This window comes from Rhipicephalus sanguineus, chromosome 3, assembly GCF_013339695.2.
Source record: "Rhipicephalus sanguineus isolate Rsan-2018 chromosome 3, BIME_Rsan_1.4, whole genome shotgun sequence".
NCBI classification, from domain to species: Eukaryota; Metazoa; Arthropoda; class Arachnida; order Ixodida; family Ixodidae; genus Rhipicephalus; species Rhipicephalus sanguineus.
In genome coordinates this window covers 7,058,447-7,086,245 of record NC_051178.1, presented here as the reverse complement: position 1 = coordinate 7,086,245, position 27,799 = coordinate 7,058,447, and the positions used below count along the sequence as shown (strand labels likewise).

At 44.5% G+C, this 27,799-nt stretch overlaps 1 protein-coding gene across 1 annotated transcript in view; it reads left to right on the top strand.

The window, feature by feature from the left end:
* Positions 1–6,622, top strand: part of LOC119384781 (uncharacterized) — a 33,363-nt gene extending 26,741 nt beyond the window's left edge. The window contains exons 3-5 of the mRNA XM_049413123.1: positions 1,241–1,303; positions 2,171–3,164; positions 6,501–6,622. Of these exons, the coding sequence (XP_049269080.1) occupies positions 1,241–1,303; positions 2,171–3,164; positions 6,501–6,622 (1,179 nt within the window). The remainder of the gene's footprint in view (positions 1–1,240; positions 1,304–2,170; positions 3,165–6,500) is intronic.
* Positions 6,623–27,799: the final 21,177 nt, after the last annotated feature.

Sequence of the window (27,799 nt, the reverse complement as noted above, 5' to 3'; positions counted from 1 at the left end):
GCGAGTGACGTAGTCCGGGTATATATGTTTTCTTGTGGCCTAATAAAGCCTTCAGTTGATAGTAGCGCTGATGTTGTTCCCTCCCTCTGTGTCCGTGTCTTAGTTTGCGCTAAAAGGTTCTCAAGATGAATATACCAACTAGCTCGACTTTCGGTCTTACTTCAGTATATTTCTTGCAATTCAATACATAACGTTCATATCAGCATATAAAGTAATCGTTGAATAACTGTGAATTCAGCGTTCCGGCACATGCTGCTCATGATAGTATGTCGTATACAACACAATAATGCATGCCGATAGCGTCGTGCCGTACGCTCGTACTATGCCGCTAAACTGCTACATCTGATATGCATCCACATGGTAATACCTACGCTAGTGTATTACTCCTTCCACATTTCATGCGTAGAGATACATGCAGGGTTGTTTGGATATATGCAGTATTTATGATTTAAGAAAGTGGTTGTACGTTCTTTTCGAGTCATGCTCCCACGGCGCCAATGAGCAGCGGGCGATCAAGCAGCCGACTTGCCCGACGCTTACCCACTTTTCCCATAGTGCCTGATAGGCATTCTGGGATTGCTTGAAAAGGTCTACTGAGCAGCTGTCGAAAATTCATTCTGTGGCCTTCCTGTATTATAACAGCACTTTTTCTGTGTTCATTTGTAGATTCCACGGGTCCTCGAACAGTAACATATAAGTGGGTGCAGAAATCCTATCCTGTTGCATGATTTCATAGTAATGCAGCAGCTTGGTCTTGAAGTAGTGCGTGTGTGCAGCTGTAGCAAAATTTAGTTTTGGTTACAGTTCTGTACCACAAATGGTGTGCATATTCGCTGCTCCGACCTTTTATGTCACAAGCGGTCTATGCTGTAATGTCTCTGCCAAAGTGATCATCTTTAACAGTATGCGGCACAGTGCAAAGTTATTGAATATAAATTTGATGTAGAAGTGGTTGAAATCATTCAAAGCTCGCTGTCGTGCTTTTTCTTTGATCTCACTTGCCTCAGTTTCGCAAAAGCACGTGTATCCATGGCACCTAAAGAATCTAAACAAATGTTTGGAACATAGGGACAACATTGAGCAAACATTGGCATCATTCTTTTCTAAACAGTTGCTGACGTTGCAAAATGTTTTCTTTGCGCTCTTACATTTACAGGTACAATAATAACTTTTCTAGCTTACTAAACGGTGGAGCCTGAATTCTAACAGTTTATCATTTGTTGATTTTGTCCATGAACAGGTTCAGCACAAAGTGTTGCTACAGCAGCAACAACTGCGCCTGCTCTGGGTCCGCTGCCACCTCGTATCCTGCAGCCACACCAACTAAATCTGCTGCCTCTTCTGGTCCTGCAGCCTTATCAGTCACACTGCTTTCTGCCTCTGATGCTGACATGTCTCAGTGCTCGTTCAGCAAGGATGAACAGCTAAGATAATCAAGAATCCACAAGGAGTATTAAAAGTGCATAGCCTATCATGACAATAACTAGTAACAGTGCTTATTTGGGCCAGTGTGTACTGTGGGAACAACGCCCACCGGCTATCGCGAGATAGCGCCACGTGCTGCGCAGACGCGGTGCGCGTGGCCCATCTGCGCGGCTTAAAAGGGCAGCCTGCGCGCCGCCCAGGAGAGACGTGCCTGGGACGCCAGGAAGGACGGATGCTGCCACCCGCGCTGGCCGATTGCCGCTGCCGCCGATCATGGTCGTCGCCTCGTCGTCTCGTGGGCCTGGACCGACCCCGCCGTATGCAGCGTAGACTTAAATTGTTGTTGTTGGTTGTTACGAGTTGAAGCCTCCGTCTCCCTTGCTTTAACTACGGACGGGACGCAGCAAGCCCAGTACCCACAGTTGGCGCCCAACGTGGTTTTTGCTCCCGCCCGTAGGAATAGCACGGTGGACGTAGGTCCAGCCCCTCGTCTTGTTCGTTGAGTCTCCGGGTAGCGCACTCTCGTGCGTGTTGTTTTGTGGCGCGGTTTTTTTTTCTCTTCAGGGCGCAGGTAGACGGAAAGCATCTCCGGTCCGGGACGATCATGCCGACCGGCGGCAAGCAGGATTCTTCGCACGAGCAGACTGACCAGCTGCTGGCACAGCAGCTGAACACATTTCAGCGTGTCGCTGAGATGTGCAACACGGTCATGGACCGCATCGGCACTCGGGCCGGCGAACCATAGCTCCTACCTCCGGCCACGCTACCCACGTACACGGGTTACGACGACCCGAAATCGGTGGCTGACTTCCTAGAGGAAATGGACAGGTATGTCAGAGCGACCGGTGCCTCGGAAGCGCACGTGATGGCTCGAATCCTGCCGTTGGCTTTACGGGATCCCGCAGGACGGTGGTGGAGGCTACAAACGCCTTTCACCACTTGGGCAGAATTTGAACAGCGCTTCCGAGAGGAATTTCTGCCCCCTGGGTACGAGCTGCGAGTCCAGCGTGAGCTCGAACTAAGAACCCAGCATCCGGACGAAAGTTTGCTCGAGTACGTCCGGACGATGCAGGAATTGCATCGCCGAGCAGCACCGACTGCCTCGGAAAGGGACCAAGTAGCTCGGGTCATGCGACAGAGTCATCCCAGATTCAGGCCATTTCTTTATGGGCGCACATTCGAAACCCTTGAGCACCTCGCACGGGAGGCCCGCGGTGTACAAGACGCCCTTTTAGCTGAGAGCACTTACGTGCCACCGCCAGCGCCGCAATCTGCTCTTGAGCCGTCACTGGCTTGGCGCGCCCCCGTAGCCAGTCCCTCATGCGACCTGACGAGCCCAGGCGCATTCACGGCTATCTCCTCCCGCGCCCTGGACCCCTTCGCACATGAGCAAGGGCTGCGCGGGGCCCCTTTGAATACCGTATCAGGGGTAAGCTGTCCCTGGGAGCAAGTGTCCGCGGAGCAGCGTCATAGTGCAGAGCGCTCGCTCCTTACTCGAGCCATACAAGAGCGTAGTCGGTCGGACCCCCAGTCCCGATACGCCGGGTTCACAAGTCCTGCGCGAGCCGACTGCGACAGGCGCTCCTGTTATGGGTACTCCGGGAGCCACTCCGCCGAAAGGCGTGATTTGAGGGATAGGTTAACTGGCCAACGCAGACATACGCATGTCGTATGCTACCAGTGCGGTCAAACTGGTCATGTGAGGCGGCAATGCTTTGCGCGCCGTAGCGCGAATGCAGGTTCGGGAAACTGCTTCGGCCGGCGACACTAACCACTGGCGGTGTGTCGCAGCCCACGGCCGTAAATGCCAGGAGCGTGCAAAGCTGTCCGGAGCGTGTAACGGACGAACATCAAGCTGGTGAGTCAGTCATCGTCCCCTCTGTTTGCCGCGTAACGCAGGCGCAGTCTCCAGAACCAACGATGAAAGTTAAAGCGCTGGGCATTACCGTACCTGCTCTTCTCGATACCGGTTCAGGAATCTCGTTAATCGGTGACGTGTTGCTTGAGAAGTGTAAAGCTAAAAAGATCAAGTTTCGTAACTCAAATGTTCAGTTGCGGATGACATCAAGCCACGTATCAAACGCTGAAGGTTGTGTTCGCTTACGGATAAGCTTTAATGGAAAAACGAAGCGCCAGCGATTTGTTTGTTTGCCTGGTCTATCAGTGTCAATGCTTCTCGGTCGAGATTTTCATGCAGACGAGGGGCTCACACTCGACTTTCCTGCAAGAGGCTACCGCCTTCACGGACAGTCCGAGACAACACCCTTTACGGAGAAGATAGACTTCGTGCCTGTACCAAGACACGCGGAAGGCGTGGCAGCCATGCACACCACCCTGCCGTCAGCAGTCATGCAGTCCCTCAGCAACTTCACGGGAACGAACCACCAACGGAAGCAGCTAGAGGCCGTGTTAACACCGTTCTCGGGAATGTTTACGGAACGTCCTGGGAAGACTGACGTCCTAGTGCATCGCATCAATACCGGCGATGCCCGGCCATGGCGTTGCAACCCGAGACCGTTGAGCCAGCACAAGCGAGCCGTTCTCGATAAAGCCCTGGACGAAATGATCGACACAGGAGCCGTACGACCCTCGGACAGTCCGTGGGCCTTCCCTGTGGTATTGGCCCCAAAGAAAGATGGTACGGCACGTCTTTGTGTGGACTACCGTAGGCTCAACGCAGTCACGGTGAGAGATTCCTACCCTTTGCCAGCAATATCCAGCATAACTTACGCGCTGAGAAACGCAAAGTTCTTCACCACTATCGACTGTTCTCGTGGGTATCTGCAAATCGAGGTTCACCCAGACGATATCCCGAAAACTGCATTCGCATGTCACAGAGGCTTGTTTGAGTTTGGGCGCATGCCTTTTGGCCTGTCCAATAGTCCGAGTTCCTATCAGCGCATGATGGATATGGTTTTGGGTGATGCAAAGTTTAATTATGCACTTTGGTATCTTGATGATGTGACGGTGTTTTCGCGCACGTTTGAAGAGCATCTTGAACATTTGCATACGGTGCTACAGCGCATGTCAGCAGCCGGTCTAACTGTTCATCCCGGAAAACTGCAGCTCGCTACTAACAAAATCAACCTTCTGGGGTTTGTTGTCGACAACGGCGTACTAAAGCCAAACCCAGATAAACTGAACGCAATTGCGGATTACCCCCCACCCCGAAATACTAAGTGCTTGCAAAGGTTTCTCGGAATGATTGCTTTTTATCGTGACTTCATTTCGCAGTGCGCAGACATCTCCCGACCACTAACTCAGTTGCTGAAGAAAGGCGCGAAATGGCTCTGGAGCGGTGAGCAACAAGCAGCTTTCGACACGCTTCTGAAAGCAATCACCAGTAACGCCTCCCTTCAGCTGCCAGATCTTAACAAACCTTTTGTGTTAGACAGACGCCAGCGATTACGGACTTGGCGCAGTACTTTTACAGGAATGCGCAGGTGCTTTGAGGCCTGTTGCTTTCGCAAGCCACACTCTGACCGGTGCGGAACGCAACTACTCGGTAACAGAAAAAGAGTGCCTGGCTATCATTTTCGCATTAAAGAAGTTTGATATGTTTTTGGACGGGGCTCAGTTTGTCATTCAGACTGATCACCAAGCGCTCTCTTGGCTGAAACGATTGCCTAATCCCTCGGGACGATTGGCCCGATGGGCGCTTACCTTGCAGCGCTACGACTATGTCATTGAGTACAAGAAGGGTAGCACTAACACAGTTGCTGACGCACTTTCACGTGCACCTTTGTCTATTGAACCCCAGGTCGAGCCGGAAACAGTGTGTGCGGTTGCGAAACCAGCTGTGACAATACAGTCACGTTGGGGTACTTTGGTCACTAAACAGGAGCTTCTTGCAGCACAGCAAGGTGATGGCCTTTGTCGTAAGGTGTCAGAAAAGTTAGCGGCTCGTGATCCAACTGACACCGGATGCGACGAGGAGACAGACTGCTACATGCTCGGAGAAGGAGGCCTCTTGTTCCGGTACTTTCCTCAGGTTGACGATGGTAGTGTGGAGTCACCGTTTCGAGTTGTCATTCCTCGCAAACTTCGCAAATTGTTCATAAAGTACTACCATGACAGTGCTTTAGCTGGTCACTCTTCAGGGCAGAAGACTTACGAGAAGCTGTGTCGTACTGTAACGTGACCAGGGTTGAAACAGGATGTATTACGCTACGCGCGTTCCTGTTCAGTTTGTCAAAAGGCGAAACCACGTGGGGGTTTACCGTTAGGAACAATGCAGTCAGTTGAGAGTACATCGCCATGGCAGATTGTTGCATGTGACGTGATGGGCCCGTTTCCCATGAGTCCGCGGCGAAACCAGTATCTGCTTGTTGTGACTGACCATTTCACGAAATGGGTTGAATTGCTTCCTTTGCGCAAGCTCACTTCGCAGAAAGTATGGGACTGCCTTCTCGAAACCTTCACGAGGTTCGGATTCCCTGCCCAGCTGATCACGGACAACGCGACATACTTCACCAGCAAGGTGTTCACGGATTCCTGTGACGCCTTGGGAATTCGTCACAAGCGCACGTCTGTGTATCACCCGCAAGCCAACATCACGGAACGGGTAAACCGAAATCTGAAATCTATGCTTGTCGCGCATACTGAGCGTCATAAAGATTCGGATCTGAAACTGGCAGAAATAGCGTTCGCAACTAGGACGACAGTTAATCGCTCAACAGGTTTCACTCCTGCTCAACTTAACCTGGGCAAAGAATTGAGCTTTCCGCAGGACAGTGCTTTGACATGTGCAACCGCTTCTTCAAGGCCTTATTCAAAGTTTGCAGGGGACCTGAGACAGAGGCTGACCGACGCGGTACAACAAGCCAGACAGCACCTCGATGTGTCCCGAATGGAACAGGCAGGACAGTATGACAAGCGTCGACAAAACGTTAGCTTTGAGGTTGGGGACTTGGTGTTGAAGCGGACACACCCGCTCAGCGACGCCTCGAAAGGTTTTGCCGCTTCCTTAGCTAAGAGGTGGGACGGACCGTATAGAATCACCCAGAAATCCAGGCTCTCGTACATGCTGAAAGATTGCTTAACTAATCAAGCGTGTGGCCCTATTCATGTCTCAGATCTGAAACCATTTTATGCACGGCAAGACTCAGCAGCTGATGATCCAGATATGCCTCACCAGGGCTTGGCCACCCAGTCACCCACACCACCAAGCAAGTGGTACAACCTGCGTCCCCGGTGACAGGCAAGAGGGGTTTGCGAAAATGACTCATTCCCTTTACTTGTACTTTTTTCCAGTTCCGTTTTTCCATGAATTTTGGAGGGAGGAGGAAGCATTCATAGGCCTTCCCAAAGTACTCTAATGTCCCGTTCGCCTTGTTATGCGTTGAATGCACATAACTTCCTTCGTGGCGAGAAGGAAATGTTTACTGGTTTTCATTGTCCTCGCTATACTTTAGGGTCCCTGCAGCCGGCCTTTCCGGACCATCCTCCGGTCCCCACCACGTCATTTTGAGGGGGGGGGGATGTGTGGGAACCACGCCCACCGGCTATCGCGAGATAGCGCCACGTGCTGCGCAGACGCGGTGCGCGTGGCCCATCTGCGCGGCTTAAAAGGGGCAGCCTGCGCGCCGCCCAGGAGAGACGTGCCTGGGACGCCAGGAAGGACGGATGCTGCCACCCGCGCTGGCCGATTGCTGCTGCCGCCGATCATGATCGTCGCCTCGTCGTCTCGTGGGCCTGGACCGACCCCGCCGTATGCAGCGTAGACTTAAATAAATTGTTGTTGTTGGTTGTTACGAGTTGAAGCCTCCGTCTCCCTTGCTTTAACTACGGAGGGGACGCAGCAAGCCCAGTACCCACAGTACATGTCCATAAGAAAAGAGAAACAGCATGAACTACAGGATGACAGGACAGAGATGGACTAAGCGCTGTTCTATTGGGCCTACCTTTACGGTGCAAGTATGAGAGTGCTAAGTCCATATCTACGTTTTTCTCATGTGGTTCGCGCTGTTGCTTGTTTTCTGTGAGGTAGTACAAGGTGGGGACTTGAGCTAGTCGGTAAATAGCTGCGCGCGAAGACATAGGAGGTGTTTGCGTCTTGTTTCTTTTGCAATAACTAGTCTTGTGCCGAGTTTCGGCTTACCTAACCAAGCAGCGATGAATGTGTGGGTGCAGAGTATGTTAATTGCCAGTTCTTGCACAGTCAGTCTGCATGTGGCCTGATAATCACGTTGTCCCGACAAAACCCTAAAAATTATTGCTGTTGTAGAAGAGCGACAACAACGCAAAAAATTGTACGAGGTGCTGGTAGTTACCATCGCTCGCTAGAGTTGCGTTAGTTATGCTGATAATCTGTGCCCAGCCTTTACCCAAAGGTATACTTAAGCTTTCAGAAGCTGAACTTACTTTTCGAGAATGGCTTATCTTATTATTCAAAAGGAACATCATGTGAGCTACTGCATTCACAGTGCGTGCGGCGATCTGGGTCAACACAAGCTAGATTGTGCTGCCACTGTGGTCATCATTCACGGTAGTCGTAAAGCGATACAATGCTGAATTGCAGCTTAAAATCTGTACAGAGGTTCGATACTCATTCGGTAACTGATCAGCACTTGCTGGAATAAGGGCATTGTGTGTGTGAGGGCACATTCAAAGTGCAGCTGCAGCACGGCACCCAGAAACACTTCTTAATCCACAGCAGCTTCTGCCACGCTTGTGACAAGCGTGAACGTTACAAGGAGTCGAAGTGAAATTACTGCTCACCGCAACCGATGCAGTCAACCCGCGTTGTTTCTATTGATGCACTCATTATGGTGACTACTCTTTGTGAATGCATGCCGACAATGGGTACCGAATAAGAATAAAGCTACTGTTTGCCACAAGAGATGATACTATTTACGCAACTGTAGACGGTCATCGCTCAATTTTGAAGACGCGTAGTCAGTACATACAAGAGGCATCAAAAATTTTCTGGTGGTGGCCTTCGAACCTCCAAGGAACCCCTGTATATTCCTTGCTGGACCATTGAACAGATCCCATCATGTGTTCTTTCGTGTATTTTGCCAATTATGAAAGCTGTACTTGTGTTTGTCAAACTTTGACTCTTTCCCAATTGCTTTTATAGATAGCAATTCTGAGAGCCCATTCTCACTTCTTAGCAAAAGAAAAGCATTTTTTCCTGTTTAAAAGGTGGCTAAGAAATAGAGAGGCCTTTAGCGATACTGAGTGCATCACTTTGCAGTTTTTATAATTTATGTACTATTTGACACCTTTTAATTGCACAAGCCATTTTGATAATAATTTTCTCACAGCACTTGAACCACAAAAATCAGAGAATATATATACGTAATGGGACTGCTTATTTTGACTGTTGACTAATATGTATCTTGCATTCAGTATTAACCAAACACTGAAACGTGCAGTGTGATAAACTATAAGGTGTACCTCGCAAGGCATTGTTAACTGGTGAATTATAAGAAAGAGCTGAAATCTGCGCAAATATGCAAGTGAAACTCAAGAAATTATACGATTTAGGGGAGCAAATAACTATGTGGCTAATGGAAGTGAAACTAAGAAAATTATACGATATAGGAGAACAAATAATACTTCATTCTAAAAAGACAGGGCGTGCAAACACGGACACAAGAAAGAAGTCAGGACACCACAAACGCCGACTAACAACTGAAGGGACGCACAACGGCGGAAAAGGAAGAAGGCACGAAAACTTATCTGCGCATGCTCATGCAATAGGCGAACCTATCAATCCGGCACGCGTGGGGGTCTACGTGGAAGTAACTGTTAAGGCATTGGAACTGTTCTGTCTGTTTAGAATGAAAACGTAGCGACTAACTTAGCTCTCTGTTATTCTAAATAATAATAATAATGTGGCTAATGCTGCACTGTTATCATTTACTACTTCCATGTTGACATAGAGGCAGTTTCAATAATATTTTCAAGCTTGCACTTGGCACAGTGGAGCCCTGCTGTTATGTTCCTCGCTGCGTTTTCCTGCCTGGTACATCGTTTTCCGCTGGTCCCAGCATAGCCTCCATAGGGTCCAATATATTGGGAATCCCATTACATTGCGAAGTACGCTCAGAGCTGGCTGGAAGAGAGCGGCCATGTTAAATTTCCGGCCGGCTTGGCTTGGCTTGACCGTAAGATTAGCTAGCAGCATGATTTGTTGAAGGGACACCCATAAAGCACTTCTGGTTCTCTCGACCAAAACAGTCTGAGATTCGTACTGCAAAGATGACGTCTATGATATAATTGGTTGTAAGCTTGTTTTTGGTGCTCGCTAAAGTGAGGCTTCAGAGCAGGGGTCTCAACCTCATCTCAGCTAGCGTGTCGCAGCCCCGAAATTTAGTGCAACAAGGGCCGGGATAGTGAAGAAAGTCGGAGCGGGCAGAGATTTGAATGAAATGTCACACAACGTTGCCATTTGGAAGAATGGCTTTCCCATAGCTCATGTACGCGTCATATCGACAGGGGATTTGACGTTGGTTGCAAGAAAGATAGCGATACCGATCTGCAGAATGACTAAAATTCTGAAAGAGATTTTGCTCAATGGTGTTGTTTCAACATAGTGACCGTATGGTGTCTAGAAGTACACGTTGCTGGGCTAGTCGGTTCATGTCCAAATATGGGGTGGCCAGCAAAAAGATCTTTGAGATAAATCGCGTCTCTTTAGCCCCACCGAACAAAGAATTGTTAATCGCTATAGGCGAGAAAATAATTCGAATAGCATGTAATTCTTTGTGAATTCACGGGCCGCTAGCAAAAGGTTCGCGGGCCACGTGTTTGAGACCCCTGCCTTAGAGGTTGGCATTTGTCGCCACTGTCGCATGTGGACTCATCGTTATTTGTCGAAGGAGTCCGCTGTCTTTTTGCTCTGGCTTTGTTTTTCTTTGGGGTAGCTGACTCATCGTAGTGGTCGTGCAAGCATGGTGCGAGTGTGCTGCATTTGCTTAGTTTTTTCACGCCTGCAACTGTTGGTGCCAGCAGAATGCATATACTGATGACATTTCTGTGGATGATGCCATTCTCACGTCTACGGTTCTATCCATCGACTAGATCAAGGCTGAGTATGCCAATGCAAGCGCCAGTGGCGACGTTTAGAAGTTGGTCTAGCAGGGATCCTTTTCTTGGATGACCGCTTTCGGGTATACATTCACTTTAGCGAGCTCTTCAGTCATTCACTACGAGCCATGGCAGTCCAACACTGTGCCAATAATGCTATGTTATCGCGCAGAGACAGTGACAGATCTGGGGACAATCTCATGAAGGGATTGGAAAAAATGATCGCTTGTGAGGCTTAGGCCATGGTGGCACTTAATTTTTTTAGATATGATACTGAAGGTGCTCGAAAAGCTTTTCATGCTTACCTGCAATGAGTAAATCCTCCAGAAACGCAGTTTTTTTTCAAGCATAAGAATTCAAGTTAAATTCTGTGCAGTTCACAACTAATTATTTTTTAAAAATTTTCCTATTTTCAGCTCTCATTTCCCAGCTGTTAAGTTTGTTCCTTAGTACAGCCCTTTCAAAATTGTATCAGCAGGGTTGTCTGTATGTGTTTCAGTTCAATGTGTAGTTCAGACTTGAAATTGAGCTCGTTGTTGTTGTCGTTGGGATGAATTGAACAGTGCTGTTTGCTAAAGAAATAATTTTTTGTTTGTATCTGTGCAGGTTGACCTGCGTAACGGTGGGATGCTCTCAAGGGCCACCTCGAAAAAGGACTTCGATTTGGTTCAGCGGTCCACCATCGCAATATGGTGGACAGATGCCCACGCGCATACGAGCTTCACGGGAACGAACCGTTTTGCAGCAGCAGGCGGCCAGAAGCCTGCATATCAGCCATTGTCCCCAAACAATGTGGAAGCATAGAGAGGTCAGCGAGAAAGCTTGCGCATTACAGTAGCGTGCATGTTTTGTCATGCATGCATGTCGTTATATAACCTGGTACCATTTCGGCGACTTCAGTGCCCTATTTCTGAGCACAGCTGCAAGTTCTATTTCCAGTCACAGAATGTACATGCCTAATGGTTGAAATGCTGAAATGCTTGTTTACTTCAAGCTATACTGCAAGTCGGCCCAGTTGGAACGTATTCATCTTCACGGATTCGCACAAGCACACGTAGACAAAGAAGAGATACACAGCCACGAGCGCAATCTAACATCTGGTTTATTTTTGCGCAAACCTTCACTTATCAACCCTCCGATCGGTGCGATCTGCGAAAAAAAAAAACTCGTCAGAAGCGCACATGGCACCGCTCCTGATCACATGTCTTACGTACATAACGTTTTCGTGCTTGTATTATTGTCTCAATCATCATGGATGAATTGGTTTTTTCCCTCGATGAAGCCAAAACTATGCTGAAGAAAAAACAACCCACATTATCCTTAATGCATTTAAACATACGCAGTATTCGTAAGCATCATGATAATCTCATCGCTCTCCTTTGTATTTTGGATCATGCTTTTTCTTTTATATGCCTTTCTGAAGCGTGGTTATCATCCCATGACGGGAATTTGTACGGTCTTTCAGGTTACACGTCTGAATATTGCCATCGCGAAGGTTATCGTAGTGGCGGTTCGGCCATTTAGTGAAATCAGCATTGTGATATAACGTCGTCATGACCTTTTTTTCGTCATTGTCTGTGTGAATCAGTATGGTGAGAAATCGAGAGTACTAATATGCAGCTGCCCTCCAAACGTAACATCATAATTGCGTGCATTTATCGTTCACCCTCATCCTCTTACATCGCGTTTTGTAGAGAACTTGAGCAGTTGCTAAACATACTGATTGATGAAAACAAGGATATTGTTATATGTGGTGATATTAACACCAACATTATCGACCCTAATAGCCAGTCTTGCTCCGAGTGTTTACGCACTTATCTCAGCTGCGGTCTCTCATCGCTAATTTCTGTCCCTACAAGGTGTAAACTTGGTGGGCCCAATACTTTGATTGACCATCTACTTTCTAGCCTACCCACAGATCCTAGCACTGCTGGAATTGTGGAATACACCGCAACAGATCATTACCCTACTCTTTTTTGTATAGGTCCTTTAACACGTCCTCAACCAGGAAAATATGTCAGGACTTTCTTCAATTCTAAGAAATTCATTGATATCGTTCGTGCAATTGACTGGGCTGACGTGCTTGAAGAAGAATGCGGTAATAAGGCTTTTGAATGTTTCTGTGCAAGAATATCAGAATGTTCTAATTCATGCACAAGTATCACAACTATGACGCGATGGTTTAGTTCACCAAGAAAGCCTTGGATTAGCGATTCTTTATTGCGGTCTATCAAAAGAGGAGATAATCTTCGTAAGAAACATAAAGTCCAGCCGTTTAATAATACCTTGCGGTCGCGCTTCAACATGTATTCGAATGTTCTAACAGCCACTTTAAAAGATGCCAAGCGTAAATACTTCGAAAATAGACGACATGGAAAACAGGAGCCGCAGGAATAACGTTATTATTTACGGGTTGGAAGAAAGACTGGATGAAAATAGTAGCAATTTAGAACAAGCGGTAGTCAAAGGAGTGTTCAAAGACAAACTCGGGGTAGAAACAAGATCAGTCGAGCGTGTACATCGCATTGGAAAGAAAAGGCCAAACAGCACAAGGCCAGTGATTATAAGGTTTTACAACTTCACAGAAAAGATGACCATACTTCGTAACTGCAAGAAGCTTAAAAATAGCTCGATGTCTATATCGGAAGACTTCTCGGCCTTAGTACGGGACGTGCGCAGTAAACTTTGGCAGTCTTCTAAAGCAGAGCGCGATGCGGGCGATAAGGTAACACTACTTTACGATAAGCTCTAAGTGAACGACCGACTGTACCTATGGAATGATGAACAAAAATGCAGACTGCCCTTGAACGGCGTGCGTCACGACGGCGCCGGGAAGTCCAAGGACCACAACGCATGACGAGTACGGGTTGTGAATTCGCTTTCCTTAATAAGCTTTAATGCAAGGAGTATTGTGAATAAAGTTGCAAAACTAGAAGATATATTGCTCATTCACTCTCCTGACATTGTGTGCATAACCGAAACATGGCTACACGGCGATATTCATGATTCCGAAATAGTTCCTCCCTCCTATTCTCTTATACGCACCGACCGCGATAGTCGCGGCGGCGGAGTCGCTATCGCAGTTCGTAAGGGTTTATCGTTTCGTAAAGAGCAAGGCATTCCAGATCATGAAAGTTTGTGGTGCACTGTATATGCCCATGAATCCCCCGTGCTGATTGGTGGTATTTATAGGAAGCCGAACGCGTCTGACGAATGCATCATAAAAATTCACGACTACCTTTACGGCAAGTTGAAAGACCGTACTAAGTTAATTCTTGCCGGGGATTTTAATTTTCCTACTATTGACTGGAATACGCTCACAACTGGTAGTAGAGATGTTTCTAGTTCTGAGCTGCTTTTAAATGTAGCGTTCAGTTTTTCATTATCCCAGCTTGTCACAGAACCAACGCGCATTCAGGGGCGTACGCTTTCAATACTAGACCTTGCATTTATCTCTAACCATCTAACAGCTGACGTCACACTAGAAGAGGGCATATCTGATCATAAACTTGTTCTTCTAACAATCACTATCGGCCACAGCGTACCAGTTCCTAAATCGCGTGTAGCTGTTAAAAACTACAATAGAGCTGATGATGTCAGCATTATTGACTACCTCGAAGTAGCGTTAGAAACCTTTTCCATTGAAAATCACCATACAGTGAATAATCTGTGGCTTAAACTAAAAGATATAATAAAATATTGTGAGGAAACATTTGTTCCCACGCGACTCAAACGTACAAAACGCAGAAACCCGTGGATTACGCGTGGTGTCATCCACCTGAAAAGAAGGCTGCAAAGAATGCGAAAGAAGAAACGTAATCCTGACGATATCCGCCGACTTTCTGATGAGCTAAAGGCATCTATTAGGAACGCAAGGGACGTTTTCTTTTCAACGACATTAACAAATTTCATGACACAGCATCCACAAAAGTTCTGGCGCTATCTATCCAAGCCCGCGGACCACGTTACTCAAATCGATGCTAACGGGACTATTACGGATGAAGCTCTCACTATTGTCAACACATTTACCAGGTACTTTCAGTCGGTCTTTACACGCCCTTCTGCGTCTGAACAAAGCAAAACTGTGCTAGATTCTGCGTCATCAATGTCGGAACTAGTCATAACTCATGATGGAATACTTAACTTGTTGCTACGGATTGACGTTAAAAAATCTTCAGGCCCTGACAACCTTTCAAATGCCTTTCTACGGCGCTACGCAGAGCAAGTAACTCCCTTTCTACATGCAATTTTCGTATCATCGCTCCAAACAGCCACTCTGCCGACGGACTGGCTTCGTGCCAGGGTCCTTCCTATTCATAAAGGGGGTGACAAGTTACTTGTGACCAATTACAGGCCGATTTCACTGACTAGTTCTTGCTGCAAACTAATGGAGCATATAATCAACAAGGCAATCACCACCTACTTAGAAGATAACAACCTACTTTACTCCAAACAACACGGTTTTCGGAAAGGGCTCTCTACCATAACTCAACTTCTCGAAATAACACATGACTTTGCTACCGTAATTAACTCAAGACTTCAATGTGACGCAATATTCATAGATTTCTCCAAAGCATTTGATAAGGTGCCCCATCAAAAACTGATTGACAAGCTGAAGATTATCGGGATTGAAGCCAATATAGTACACTGGATAGCCGCCTACCTCTCAAACCGCAGTCAGCACGTTAAAGTAAACGACGCCGAATCTGAAGAGTTAGACGTTTACTCAGGTGTCCCACAAGGGTCTGTGCTAGGACCGATTCTTTTTCTAATTTTTGTTAATGACATTCATTGTCATGTCGAACCTGACGTAACAGTTAGACTGTTTGCTGACGACTGTGTCATTTATACCACAGTGCGAACGATCGACGATCAGTTACGGCTTAATACCTCCCTAACTAACATTTCAAGGTGGTGTGAAGAATGGGGAATGGAAATAAACGTAGGAAAAACCTCTTATATGCATATAACCCGAAAGAGAGCACCCTTAAAATTTGCGTATCATTTAATGGGACTACACGTAGCAGAGGCCGCTTTGGTGAAATATTTGGGCGTTACCATCACAAACACATTAAAATGGGATGTTCACATTAACCAGACGTGCACAAAAGCGTACAGACAGCTGGGATATCTTCGCAGGAAACTCGCTCTAGCCCCTTCCAAAGTTAGACTAACAAGTTATAAATGCCTTGTACGACCAATCCTCGAATACGGCAGTGTAATCTGGAATCCGCACCAAACTTACCTTCTTAACCAACTGGAGGGAATTCAAAATAAAGCGCTCCGATTTGTGTATTCTCAGTATTCTCGAGATGTCAGCATAACCGCGCTACGCAATAGGGCAACCATTCAAACACTGGCGATCCGGCGACGCGTAGCTGCATTAAAATTTCTTTATCCGCTTTACCATGACAACTTTAACATCAACAAACACGACTACTTGAAACAACCATATCAGCGCTCCGCCAGAACAAACCACGACAAGAGTATCAGGCCTTTCATCTCCCGTTGCAATTCATTTACGTATTCCTACTTTCCGTCAGTCATAGAAATATGGAATAACCTGCCACGTGATATAGTGTCCTCAGAATCTCTCGAATCATTCACTACCAATCTCGAAAAGTTTTTGGATCAGTAAGTTGCAGCGTTGTATAATAATGGGGCAAGTTTTCATGGAATGTACGTTTTTGATTCGTATGCCACTCGATGTTTCAATTCTCAGACCTGTGTCTAATATGTACTCTTCCCTGTTAGCCTATGGTGTTTTTATTCTCTTTTATTTCTTGGTTCTTCGACCAGATGTATAGTTGAAATCTGTAATTGTTTAGAGTAGTCTGTACTGTTCTATTTTTTATTTTTTTCCTTTTTTATTTTGCTTACTATTATTTGTTCTGTGGTCTAATGTGAAGAAGTCAATCTGTATCATTTTTCCCACTCCTGTAAGAGCCTGTTAAGGCTTACAGTATCAATAAAATAAAATAAATAAATAAATAAAATAAAATAACGAAAAACGGAAGTGACACTAGACGGAACTGGCAGGTAATTAAGGAATTCCTGAGCATCAGTACAACTAAAAATAGCATATTGTGTGTAAACCACAATACTGGTAATACTACTGACTCTCAACATATTGCTAATGCTTTCAGTGATCATTTCAGTATTGCAGCCACCGATCAGCCTAATTCGACGTTAGTTAGTCTACCGCGATGTTTTCATTCCTTTTACTTATTCCCAACAACGCCGCAAGAAGTATCCAATATCATAAAATATCTTAAAACAACTGGTCCAGGTCTTGACCTTATACACCCAGCAAGCATTAAGATTGTTTGTAAAGAAATCTCACCCACATTAGCACATGTAATAAACAAATTATTTAAAGGTGGGATCTTTCCTAATAGCCTCAAAATAAGAAAAGGTGACCATAAGTGCATGAGTAATTATCGTCCTATCTGCATTTTGTCTTTCTCTAGTAAAGTGGTCGAGAACCTAATCTGCTTCCAAGTAAATACCTGTCCAAATTTAATCTTTTAACTCCTGATCAATTTGGTTTTCGCGTGAATCTGTCTACTGAACTAACGCTTATTACTTTTGCTGAAAGGGTTAAATTAGCCATCGACTGAGGCCTTTTAGTCGGTGCTCTTTTTATTGATTTCACCAAGGCATATGACTCCATGGACTATCGCATTCTTTTAAGCAAACTTGAATCTTACGGTATTTCTGGGCCACCTTTAGAATTAATTCGTAACTATTTACCAGACAGATCATATAGAGTCCAAGTTGATGGTGTTCTTTCATCATCAACAATTATAAATATAGGTGTTCCTCAAGGATCAATACTTGGGCCGCTTTTATTTCTCATATTCATCAATGATTTGCCGCAAATATTAACACATGCGCATTGTCTTCTTTATGCTGAGGCACCACCATTTTCACATCCGATAAAAGTTCTGGTGAATTGCAGGATAAAGTTAACGCAGACTTAGCAAATGTTCATTCCTAGTGCGTAAAGAATAGGCTAACAATCAATCCATCTAAGACAACGTTTACGATATTCCATTCCTCAAAAAATTGCTCATTCATTCTATTGCAGTTTCCTAAATAATGATGTAATTGCCAGATCCCCGTGTACTAACTTTCTTGGTGTTGTTCTAGATGAGAAATTAAAGTTCCACTGCCATACTCCATCGCTTATTAAAAAAATCTCATTTGCTATTCACATCATCATAAAAACTCACTCTTACTTTCAACGAAACATCCTTATGTCTTTATATTACGCGTACATACATAGTCACATTTCATATTGCCTTTCAGCTTGGGGTAATACATATGACACACATCATCAGCTTGAAATTTTGCAAAAGCAGGCATTACGATTAATTACATTTCAGCCGCATACATCTCCCTCTGCTCCCATATTCAGTTCCCTACATGTTTTACTTTTGCGCATGTTGTTCAGTCATAAGGTGTTACAACTAATGCTTCGTCTCATAAATACCGAACTTAATATTCCGGGTTTTTCTTACTCCAGCCTCATTAATAACAACACTACAAGATTTTCAAAACAACTTAATCTACTTCTTCCTAAAGTTAGAACAAATCATGGGAAATTTACCATTGCATTTTCAGGCATTTCACTTTGGAATTCATTACCATCAGATATCAAGTCATCTTCATTATTATCATTCAAACATAGAACTAAGGAGCATTTCATTAGCATTTTGTCACACACATGAAATTCATTTCGTTTTTTTTTTCTACAGCACACTTTGAAAATGTAATATTGCCTATTTGTTAAGTGTTTGAATTTTGCCTTTATTTGATGCTTGTTTGCACTGCCGGTTGCACGTGACATTTATGCTTGTTTAAATTTATGTGAATTTGTAATTTTTCTATTTGACTTTTTAAATATTTCATTTTATCATTTGTGATTATAATAATATTTCTTTTATTTATGAATAGTGCTCCCATCAATTACGGACGCACTAGAAATTATATAAAATATGTGACTCACTGTTTGCCGATATTCTTGTAACCCCCATTTAGTTTTTGTTAGGTGGTCCCCCCGACAGTTTTTACTTCGGGACCTCCGAATGTGTACGTTCTTGTATTTTTTATTTTGTGAAATAAATAAACAATCAAAAAACAATAAACATATGACGACAGCAAAATGTCTTTCTCAAGCAAGGCAACAGAGGGGTGGCTAATACAGAGTTTTATTTTTGCTTGTCAATGTAAAAGGCCTCCAATGTCTCCCTCGAAGTTTGATTGCGATGCCTGTATTCAATGATGATGCTCCTAAAACAAAGCGTGCATGCGCACTCATTGCAATGGAGCGCTAAATATGTGGTACGGCGGCCTTTCAGACTCGACATTTGTTCCCTTAGCCTCGTGTTTATACATCTGCCAGTCTGCCCTACGTACACATGACCACAAATCAACGGAATATTGTACACTACATTGTTTACACATTTAACAAACTGGTGCTTCTTGGTACACATTTAACAAACTAGTAGTGATTTCTTACGTACATGGACTATGTCCCAGAATAAAAAAGGTAGCTGGAAATTACAAAGTTAAGGTGGTGTTTTAGGGACGAAGCTCCTGAAAGCGGCACCCGTTCGTCCCCGTCGTAGTGCGTAACCAGTCTTAATGCTAGTACCAGATCTTGACCTCCAAGGTGGTGTCGGTGGGAGATTTCTCCTGTGCGTTGTTGAACAATAAAAAATTCGCAACGTGCGCGTTAACTAAAAGCCGAATTCTTCTGTCTCTCATTCCCCATTAGCAGCGATTGGCATGTTCCAGTAGGAAACTTTAGTAGAAGTAGAAGTGTAAGTGTTAGCTAAAAGCCGACTTCTTCTGTCTCTCACTCCCATTAGCAGCCATTGTTTACCTCCAAGGTAGTGCCTGGTGAGATTTCTCCTGTGTGTGAAAAAACAATAAAAATTTTGTTCAAAACGCCGTTGATTGATGAAATAAACCAACGAAAGACGCCAGATGTTTTCTAAAAGCAAAACGAAAATACGCCAGATGTTTCTAAAGCAAAACGAAAAGACGCCAGCTGCTTAACGAAAGACGCCAGATGTTTCACCGACCGCTCGCGCTGCACAACCGTTCACTGACCACCCCGTATATATAGGCACTGGATTTTGACCTCCAAGGTAGTGCGTGTGTGCGATTTCTCCTGTGCGTGATTAAACAATGAAAATTCACTGCGTAAATGTAAAATTAAAGTGAGCTGCAAGTCGTATAACTCTCATCGAACCTTTAGTATAAATGCGCCCGATCACACGTCGGTGATGATGTACTGGGCAGAATTCACGAAAGATTCACGGTTTACCGATGAACCTCCGCAGCTTCGCCCACTCATCATCATTCACTCCGTGGATATGCTGTGATTTTTTTGGCCAAGAACAAAATCGGAGGTGTGTGCTTTGGTTGAGCAGAAATGTGAGATACTGAAAAGTGTACAGGAAGACTACTGTGGTGTTAAACACAAGCATCAGTTTGTTAAATGTGCAAACAATGTAGTGTACAATATTCCTTTGACGTGTGTTCATGTGTACGTAAGGCAGACTGGCAGATGTATAAACACGAGGCTAATGAAACATATGTCGAGTCTGAAAGGTTGCCCTAACATACATTTAGCGTTGCATTGCAATGAGTGCGCATGCACGCCTCGTTTCAGTAGTACCACTATTGAATACAAGCATCGCAATCAAACTTCGAGGAAGATAATGGAGGCCTTTTAGATTGACAAGCAAAAAGGAAAACGTGGTAGCCACCTTTTTGTTGCTTTGTTTGAGAAAGAAATCTTGCTGTTGTCATCTGTATGTGAAGGCATGTGATCACGATCTGTGCCATGTGCGCTTCTGACGAGTTTTTTAGGCCAGATCGCGCAGATCGGAGGGGTGTCAAGTGAAGGTATTCGAAAAAATAAACCAGTTGTTAGACTGCGCTCGTCGTTCTGTATCTCTTCCTTGTCTCCGTGTGCTTGTGCGAATCCTTGAGGGTTGTCTACTTGCTTTTGCAAGTATCTGCATATTAAAATAACTTGATATAGCTCAAATCTTGGTGGCATCTGTTGCATGTTCTTCTTCGTCCGGAGTTTTTTGAGGAAGGAAAACCTGAACTGTGGTATTATGCGTAATGGTACCGACATTTGTGACGTGCGAGCCTTCCCGAAGTTGAATAAAAGAATTAAACCTGAGCATTCCAGCTTTGTAACGAGTCACGGTAAAAATTTGTTGCAGTGGTAGTCCTACATTTAAAAATTAGCACCTCAGTTCGTATGTTAGGCTGTATGACGAGCACGTAGCAGGTTATTTACTGAAGAGCGCGTAGCAGACGAATGAAGAGCAGGTAGCAAACGTATATTTTCTGCTTGTGTTACCTTAGTGGGTCTTAATCAGCAACCGTAGTTCATTGAAAGGCATTTCTAAATGAACGAAAATGTATCTGTGTTCCGTCATTTTTCTTTGACTAAAAAGGCAAAGCACAAATCTGTAACAACGATAGTGAACTTAAATCATCAATTTAGGGAAATCCTGTAATGAATTGTTCTTGCAGTCCCTTCCAGGCACTACAGTGCTGCCCAAAGCCTTTCGGAAGAGGAAGCGAAACAGGCCGCCCAGAACACCAGGCTTTTGGCTGTCCCAGAAGACATCGAAGTTGAGGCGAGGGCAGGAAAAACAAACAGAGAAGTCATTTTCATTTCCAAACTACTGTGTAAGGCTTGTGTTTTTGCCCGTGGCCATGTAAACGTGCATGTTTTCATTCACAATGCACTTAAGGACTTAAAAAGGTGATTGCACCTGGACCCGTCGTGCCAAAACACACCAGCCGGTTCTTGCCAAAACACGCCATTGCGGGTCTCACCAAAACACGCCAGCGCGGTTCTTCCGAAAACACACCAGCCCGGTTCACATCGGAAAACTGGTCGTATACGCCAGACCCGCCAGAAACCATGTCTGAATTCCCGCTCTGGTGGAAACGGGAAAAATACGCCAGACACGGCCTGGTGTTTTTTTCGACTGGGGTGGGAAGAGAATGTGGCAAACCGTGCGTAGCCGTACTCCCGCCCTCAGAAGTTGGGGCAACGCGAAATTTCCAAGAAAGCTATGTTACCGCTTTGTCGGAGGACATAGCCTCCAAGTACGTGTTCCAGCCTGTACTGCCCCTTGTGACCTTTGCAGCTAGCCGCTAGGTTAGAAGCACCATGCATTAACAGAGCGAAAATTCGCATTTTTAGTGGAGCCCACGTTCCGTAAATTTTGTGGGCGGATGTACGAGTTGACACTAAAGGTTTTTAATTTTTTTCTTTGAGATCGTGCTGTTACATTCATGTGTAACAGTAGCCGCGAATATTTTCTTACGAAGGACCCCTTCTCTGCGGACCAATTCAAGTCGATACTGCTGCGCAAGTTTGGTACTAAAAAGTTGAAGAAGGTCGCGACGCGTACGATATTCAGTCAACAGCATTTGCAAACGTCAGGTAAGCCAATCGCGTTAAAAAATGTTTACTCTGTCTTCATTGTTTTGACAATCACCCATAATTACTTCTCAGCCTTCCAGTAAGCTGAAACATGTCGTCTTGCACATAGGTGTCGAGCACTGTTTGTGTATACCTTGTTTTTTATAATTAATGCATTTTTTTCATTCTCAAGAATGCAATGATTTAGCGCGCTCATCTTAATCTGCTACTAAATGCAGCTGCTGTTGTTGATGGTGAGTTGACGGTTAAGCACATCTCACGCCTTTTCCCGCTTTTTTATCATTACTGCATGTTTGGGTTATGCAGAAGCCAAAGATACACATTACCCATCTGCTCCTAATATGCTTCTGACACCAGCTGCTGTTGATGGTGACTTCTTACTGCATTTATTACTTACCGTAGTTACAAACGTGCTTTATGCCTTCATTGATGTTTTAGAATTTGCAGGTTATGGAGCCAACACTGATGACACTCAAGCAAGGTTAGGTTCTTCACAAGGTAACATAGCTAACACACATGCTGCGTGTAATGAAAGCATTGTAACGGCTTGTAACTTATATCCATTGGCTTATAAAATTTACAGTCATGTCTGTAGGGGTGTGCTGCAGATCCACAACATCTTGCTCCGCAGTATGGTGTTCAGCACATTGCAAGGATTGAAAGCATTGTCGCTTGTGTTTTGGCATGCATTCTTATTACTGAAAAATTGCAATGCTTCTGTGCATATTGTAAATGCTTCAAGTAGTGTTGATGCTTGTTTGCCGAATTGCGATCTAACAGGGATGATGGTCTTGTTCAATTTGTCTTGATCTTTTTTAGGGCACACTGGCACTGATTCAGCACCATCGTATTGTCCAGAAGGTAATGGCAGTGACATGTTGCTTTGAAATTTCACATAAGTTATCGTTGATCTCATGTTCCAGATGCACCTTCAAGTTCTGAATGTGACGCACTGACAACTTGTTCAACAGCTTGTTCACCAGGTGAATGCTACTTTGCATGTATCTACCAGATTTTTTTGTTGGTTCTAACTGTCATATGTGCGCAGGTGTGTAAACCACCCATGTATCGAGCTGCCAGCCATTTCAAGCTTTGACGGGGCCTGTTGAGTGTGAGTGAAATTTCTGTCCAATATCATATCCAATTTTAAATTTTGGTCACTGACCATCCCTCGTCGCCTGTGCTGCAACTGTGCGTATTTGAAGTTCTGGGGACTGTACCGATCTTCAGTAGTACTAATAAAATTATCCGTCATATACAGCTCAGCAGAACTTTTCGGCGGCCTGTGGAGGATTTCTGTCTGCTGAGGGCACAGGTGATGTCACCGGTAAGTGTTGAGCGCTACTGTCTTCACACACTATGCAATACACACCTCAGTGTGACGCATTGCCGCTTACAGGAAATAACGTGGACACTCTTAACAGGTTGATATATTGATGCATTTAATAGTGGGGATGCGCTCTAAGTAATGGCGCCCTGTTTTGTTTCTCATTTGCTGTATGGTCATTCTTGTAGAGAAAGAGTAGTCGCACACAACATAAGTTATTGGCGGAACATGTAAGCTGTGTTTTGTGTGCAGGAATGCATAGCGCATTGCCACACACTGCGTAACATAATCACTCTATCACTTGTGACACGCAATCAGCTACTGTCTTGTAGCAACTGTAAGAAAAAGCTGCAACAGTGGAACCATGGCACTCTGCCCACTTTGCAGTAGACACCGCCATTGATAACCCTACGTCATAACCGAGAGTCCGTGCCATTTATTCATCTCTTTACTCATTACGACCTATTGGCACAGCTAGGAGGTGGTACGCCGGACACTTGCTGCTCCCAAAATGTCTTTCTGCCTTCACACACAGAGTGCAAAGTGAGACGTGACCACACTTGACTGTCCTGCCCCTATTTCGGATCCAGGACACACCCCCACCAAAAAAATATTTCTGCTGCACGCATTGCAGGTTCTGCGCAGCTCCATTTGTCCCTCTTCATTGAGCAACAGTGTCAGCATTTGCTCTTTCTTAAAACCACTGTTGTGTTCTCGAAAAGTTACGCCTACATTTTTTGCTGAATATTATGGAGAGGCACAGACATTTTTTTTTCGTTTCTTTAAATTCTTATGGTTCTCCCTCGCATGCTAGTCTGGGTTAAATAGTGAAATTTTCATACTCTTGTCACTTCCTGTTCAATCCGTGTATTGCAAGCACCAGTTCAAGTAGATGGGATGCTGATCAAGCAGTAGTAGCTGCCCTTCACAAAAGAATAGCTACATTGGAAGAGGGCTTGAGCAACGTGAAGCAAAAAGTTGCTACTCTGCAACAACAGAAAAGCATAGCAAACAGTAGAAATCATGAACTCACGCGAAACATCAAAAAGTACCTGTCACCAGATCTACTGCAAGGCATGCGGATTTCCAGTATGCGAGAGAACCAATGGTCTACAAGGAGTATACAGAAAAGCCTCAAGCTTCGTTTGGACTGTGGATCCAGAGGCTACATGTGGTCAGGGGGCTTGCTGTACCCCTTCCGAGTGAAAGAACTTTAGAATGTCGTGTTCAAAATTACAAGGTCCCACCTGGAATTCCACACGAGGTTCTGCAGTCCCTTGCTTTCGAGGTGAAAGGATGGTGTAGCTAAATATATTTGTTACATTTTTTCTCGTGAGCATCACTTTCAGCAGTACACCTTGGGCAAAAGATGAAACCTTTTCCAGAGCCTTGCACGATGGCTTGTCTCATGATCGTATCATGATTTTCGCACGTAAACCCTAATAATTATTAAAGATTTCATGTGTTGTCAGTGCCAGTGTTCACATGCCTTTTTTACGGCTCATTCTTCTGCATGTTCTGAAACGCTGCTTCACTTAGTTTTTCATTTAGATGTTACGAGTTATTCAAAGAGTAAGGGCTGTTCGGTACCAAAAAATAAACATTTGTTAGTAAACTTTTCCTTCGTAGGTTTACTTTTCTAAAAACCTACCTCACTCTTCTAGATATTCACCGTTAACTTCTAAGGAGTTTACCTACCAATGCACAGGTTTCTTTTGTCCCTCTGCATGGAAGTCGCAGCTTGGGAATTCTTCGGAAATTCAGTTGGTCGGTAAGCATATTTTTTTTACCATCCATGCACAGACTTTGCGATATCTGAGGTTTACAGTTACAGTTGTGCATATTGTAATGCGGCTGACAAAAGAAATTGGGCCTGCCACTGCGCTCTTTGTCGTGCAGGTTTGAGTGGTCATTCATAAAGTTTCCACACCATATTCTGATCTTTCCCTCCCTTATCACTTCAGGTCCACTACCTAGGCACAATTCCACATAAATTTCAAAAGCTGATAATCTTCTTGCATGCAAAAATCGAAATACAGCTTGCACTGTGCACTGCCTATTTATTCTTGAAAAGCATTATATTTTAAATGTCTTTAATAATCCCTTTATTGCCTAATGCATGTTGCATATTTGTATTGCCATGGCATTACCTTCCTTGAAATGTTTGTATCTTTTCTACTCCTGTAATAACCCTCAAGGAGGGTTGACAGTATTCTGTAAATAAAATAAAAATAAAATAAAAATATTTCAGATAACCACCATGAAGGAGCTTGGAGGCATGCAGTTTCGATGCTCCATGAAATTTAGTTGATCTCAGAGCTTGCGTTTGACCAAACGACTGGCACTGTTATTGGAGGCCAACTTTACCTTTGGCCGATGGTTCTCTACCACATGCTGCAGTGGCAACGCATGAACTTGTTTTCATGCTGGGTTGGGTTACACAAAGATGGAAGCAGACAGTTCCTTATAATCTTACTGGAAACTCGTTCACCAGGGCTGCAGTCCGAGAACACTTTATTCAATTTATTCAGGAATGTGAAATAATCGGAGTTCGTATAGATGCAGTAGTTAGAGACATGGGTGGTGGGAATATGGCGCTCTGAAGAGATTTTGGCATAGTTGTGGGAAAGCATTCTGTGCCAAAAGTTTCATTTTGTGATCCTGTGGACCAAAATCGCAAGCTTTATTTTATGGCAGACACTGCACATTTGCTAAAAAACTTCAGAAACCACCTCACACGTGGCCAATCGATTTTCCTTCCCGATAATGTGGTCGAAAAGCACAAGCTGTCTTCGAATGAGATTAACCTTGAGCCGATTCAGAAGCTGGTAGAAATCGACTCTGAACTGCCATTAAACATAGCACTGCTCTTGAAACCATCCTTCTTGGACCCAGAAAACTATGAGAAAATGAAAGTGGGGCCTGCATTTTTGTTGCTAAATCACAATACTGCAGCAGCACTACGTGTCCTGGTCCTAGGGGAAATTTGCCCCAAGAAGCGTTGGCAACAGCATGGCTCATAGAAACCATTTATGGGTGGTTCAAAGTATTGACATAAGGTACAACGAAGCTTTCCATCAGCAAGTTGAGTGACCAAAAGTATGAGGACTCACTGGTTCTTTTAAAGGATATGGTGACTCTCTTTATAGACCTAAAGGTAGGCTCTTCATCCAAGCACGTGAACAAACACACGTGCACAAACACACGTGCACATCCAAACACGTGCCTGTGCGGACGGGCATCATTTTGGTGTGTAAGGCTGCATTGGAACTGCAACATTACTACCTTACGGAGAAGCGCTTCCTTTTTGTTTTACTCAGGCGATTTGGCCAAGATGCTCTTAAGAATTTGTTCTTCACGCTGAGGATGAAGAATGCAATGCGAAAGGATCTGTAATTTCGTAGTGCTATTCGAGCTGCTACTTTGGCACAGTTATTTCGATAGAAGTGGAAGCTATGCAATCGACAATACTTCTTCCTAAGTTGGCATCGAAAATTGCCACGCAGATGCTCCTATCAGCAATGATACAGAACCTGTTGAATATCCCATTGATCTCCTGGACATAAGCATGATGGAGTATGAGTCTTTTATTTACCTTGATGGGTTTGTGGTAAAGAGTGTTGCAAAGCACACACGGATTTGTGAGTAGTGCAAAACTGCCACAGTGTCGAACCAAGCTAGTGTGCTCACAAAGATAAAATCCTACACTGATGACAGCAAGCTAGTATCACCAGCACCAGCCGTACTTCATTTGCTCGAAACAGCTGAGCATATGTTTAGAGTGAATAGCAACACGCTTCTGTGCAATCAAGTTACGATTGGTCAAGTTGTGGCCACCACTAATAACAGTGTGTAAGCTGTCAATTGTTTCACCTTGCCACAACATTCAGGAGAGGTTGCTGAGAGCATTTTTTAAAACCAGAATTCACATTCTTCGGCGCAAAGAGAATATGAGTTTGGCAGTGATGAAGCTAAAGATGCAAAAACTGGTAGTCGTAGCATTGGAAAGCAGGCTGCTGCAACCAATGTAAAATGGTGTGTATGTCTCCTTTCTTTCGTGTTTTCCTTCTGTTTTGCTGTGATGCATATGTGGTATGGTCTCTCACCCTAGTCTGTAGCTACAGTACTCACGGACAGAAACGCAGGAAATAAGGTCTCAGTAGCGCAAATACTTTTTTTACACTGTCTTAACTTCGGGTCATATTGGCGTAATTTCGACTAGAACGTGTATATCAAAGCCAAAAGTATTCTTAGAGTATATATTTATCACGGCATGACGTCGTCATTTCAAGCAACTGTGCATACTAATTATCCCGCAAAAATTTGATGTTGCGTTTGAATGAGGAACTGCAGTGTTTAGTCCTACTGTGATTTCATTTCAACAGTAATTACTTATCTTTGATCCGTACAGTTCAGAGCAGATGTTTTGAGTTGCCGTCATTATGTCATTTAAATTGCTAACACGCTTGCCCTGTTTGTTTCAGTGTGTAAATTTAGGTCCTTTATAAGCAGTTTCTTTT